Genomic DNA, 3,356 nt, shown 5'->3' on the forward strand with positions numbered 1-3,356 from the left:
ACTCTGGTGTTTAACTCCGGTGTTTAACTCCGGTGTTTAACTCTGGTGTTTAACTCTGGTGTTTAACTCCGGTGTTTAACTCCGGTGTTTAACTCCTTTACTCTGCTGCTGGTTCGTTAAATAAATCTCTAATCATATTTTACAGTTCGTGGTTGTAACAAAATGAAAAGCGTAGAAAAGTCCAGGCGATGTGAGTCGATGTTTCTGCAGGATTGTTCCTGGTTGCACACAGGAGTGTAAAGAATGAGTTTTGTAAACAGATAAATCTTTGAAACACCTTGTAAGGTCTAAGGACAGAGCGAATGAAAACGCGTCGTCCATCTGATCGATCGGTTCAGCCTGGCAGCGTCAGCCGGGTTCACAGAGCTTTGGTCCAGCATGGCGGCGGAGGGGAGGAGAAAATTCATCTCAGCAGCTGCTGCGTTTCCATCCACCTTCAAATTCAGCAAATTGGAATTATGAAAATAAATTCATTAGATCAAAAAACCTCAGAGTTTCTGTACTGGGTGAGGCAGGCAGTGTTTTCCAGGCACAGAGTGGATTTTTTTTTATTTGGGTCTTTGTCACTTTAAGAAGCTCCTGCTCTTTCTGAAGCTCCGCCTACAGGAAGTCGTCACAACATGGCTCCTCTATTAACCCTGTAACGTTTTTACCAGCGTTGCTCTGAGACCAATTAGGTGTTTGCTAATTGCTGCTGGTTAGTCTGAAGGAGCTGAGTGGGGGAGGAGCTGCGCCTCGAAGGCGGGGCTAGGTCCATCCAGGCGTTTTGCTCAGCTGAGTGGTTGCCATGGAGAGGATTTGCCAACCATGCAGGAAGGAATCAAAGCAACACTCCAGGTCTGCAGATGAGGGAATAACGTTGCGATGTAACGATGAAAGCTGGTTTTTCTGCTGAAACCTTTAAAGGAAATGCTGTGGCAGCAAAATTCAGTTTTCTTTCTTACACTAGAAGAGGATCAAAAAAGTTTTGCGCATATCTGTAGATCCAGATTGTGCTACAAATATTAGATCTACAGCATAAAGCCAAGAGCGCCTCCTGCAGTTTGCAGGATGAAGAAGACGAAGCGTCTTCAGAGTCCCTTGGGAATCCGCGCATCGGTTTGAGGAAACCTTCGTGCCATGAGCATGCTGTGGTGAGTTTGTGTTCTGGCTCGGTTACTGCCAGGGCATCCTCCTGGTCGCCTCCATGTCCTCCAGCAGCTCCAACGTCGGGGTGGGGGCCGGCGTGCGGTCTGGCGTGGCGTGGCAGGAAGGCTGCAGCGGCAGCGTCGCCGTGGACGACGACACCGGCATGTCCAGGCTCTCCAGCGAGTCGGAGAGGGCCCGGGCGGCCTCGCGGCGCGGACAGACGACGTATCGGATGGGCTGGTGGACCTCCGCGGTGGTCACCGACTCCAGTCCCTTCAGGCACAGCGGCGAGGCCTCGGCGGGGTCGCGGCCGCCCACGGCGCCCAGCTCCGAGGACGACTCGTCCATGTTGACGTAGAGGATCTCGTCCGGGTCCTGGGGGTCCGGCAGGTCCTCCAGCGCCTTCTCCAGCTCGCAGCGCAGCGTCTCGAAGGACGGCCGGTCCTTCGGGCTCAGCAGCCAGCAGGAGAACATCAGGGAGTAGCTGCAGGTCGGACAGAAACCAGGAGAATTAAAAATTAAGTCATTTTCAGCTTTTCCCACGTCAATCAGCTGCTCCCTGTTGCTATGGTTACACAGCATAACAAAATAAGCAAACCATGAAAAAAATACTGCCAAAAATCTGTCCAACTACACAGAGAAACAACATTTTTCCACCCAGAAAAGCAGGAATGAAGCTTAGAAAAAGAAAAAATCTCAGTAAAAGTAAAGAGCTACTGAGCAGCGCAGCTCTAGAAACCAGAAATAAACGCTTCAGGAAGTTCAGGCCATTTATTCTTTTAAATATTAAACATGGAGTGAAAATCCACTGCAAAAACACAAAATCTTACCAAGTATTTTTAGTCTAATTTTGTCTTTTCACACCAAATAAGACAAAACTAACTTGCAAGGAAGTTTTCAGCACGATATACCGTCCTGCTTCAAGTAAATAACTCCTGAACATTTATTAAAAAGTTCTAGTTCCACTGGTGGAATGTTCCACTACACCGTTACCTAGCAACCCCAGCCAAACTCAGCCCATTACCTAGCAACCCCAGCCAAACTCAGCCCGTTACCTAGCAACCCCAGCCAAACTCAGCCCGTTACCTAGCAACCCCAGCCAAACTCAGCCCGTTACCTAGCAACCCCAGCCAAACTCAGCCCGTAACCTAGCAACCAAATTCTAGTTCCACTGGCAGATTATTCAAATTCAAAATACTTCATTAATCCCAATGGGGGAAAATAAATGTTGTAACTCAATAATTTAGATTCTTCAAAGAGTTATTGAAGGTCATATTATTTTATTTATTATTTTTATTATTGCTTTATTTAGTATTATTATTATTTCACTTATAACATGAGGAAATGTCTTGTTATGAGTGAAATTATCTGCCAATGCAACCAGAACAGTTTCATCAATATTAAGGAATTATTTACTTAAATTTTGCTGAAAACTTGGCTCTCTTAGTTTTTCCTGTTTTCAAGTGTTATATATATATTTTTTTACCATAAACTAGACCAGATATTCTTGTTAAGATTCCATGTTTTTGCAGCTTAATGATTATGTGGTTATTTCAGTAATGTATCGATCAGATTGAGTATTTCCGGCGTACTCACATGGAGTCCAGACAGTCTGGAGGCTGTTTGAGTCGGTTCCCTTGTCTCAAATAATCATAAATCTCACTGTTTTCCACCCCGGGGTAAGGCGTTTGTCCTCGAGTGGCGATTTCCCACATGGTGACTCCGAACGACCACTAGGACAGAAAACGGGACAGAGGGAAAGGTCATAAAACACCGGAGGGGAAAGGTCAGGAACGCCGCCTGCCTCCCTCAGACATGAATCTGCACCAGTCGGACATGAACTCCACTGCAGGTGCAGCCGAGTTCTGGAGATCGTTATCTGTGTGTTAACAGAAAAATACCCATAATTCACAGATCAGCATGTGATCCCTCTGAGTTCATGACGTTTGCATGAAATGACTTTACCAGCTGCAGCAGCAGCAGCAGCTCCGTCTGTCTCAGAGGTTTGGCCTCAGAGCATCAGAAGAAATAAGTTCAACAAGTAGCAGGAGAAAAAGTTTACAATATTTTTACTTTAAAGGCTAAAAACTAAATAAAAGCTGAGTTTTTGTTTTTTCATTGATGAATAACTTGACTCAGTTTTTCGTTCAGTAGTGTTTTAAGAATGTTCTTTTAAAACACAAACAAAGTTTTTAACTTTGTTTGTGTTAATGTTTCTTAGAGTGTAA

The 3,356-nt window shown here is 45.3% G+C and overlaps 1 protein-coding gene across 1 annotated transcript in view; it reads right to left on the bottom strand.

Annotated features, from left to right (window-relative positions):
• Positions 1-719: 719 nt before the first annotated feature.
• Positions 720-3,356, bottom strand: part of axl (AXL receptor tyrosine kinase) — a 46,484-nt gene continuing 43,847 nt past the window's right edge. The window contains exons 19-20 of the mRNA XM_008426523.2: positions 2,725-2,861; positions 720-1,612 (exon numbers count right to left, since the gene is read on the bottom strand). Of these exons, the coding sequence (XP_008424745.1) occupies positions 1,156-1,612; positions 2,725-2,861 (594 nt within the window). The 3' untranslated portion in view covers positions 720-1,155. The remainder of the gene's footprint in view (positions 1,613-2,724; positions 2,862-3,356) is intronic.

Source organism: Poecilia reticulata, linkage group LG13 (genome assembly GCF_000633615.1).
Source record: "Poecilia reticulata strain Guanapo linkage group LG13, Guppy_female_1.0+MT, whole genome shotgun sequence".
Lineage (NCBI taxonomy): Eukaryota > Metazoa > Chordata > Actinopteri > Cyprinodontiformes > Poeciliidae > Poecilia > Poecilia reticulata.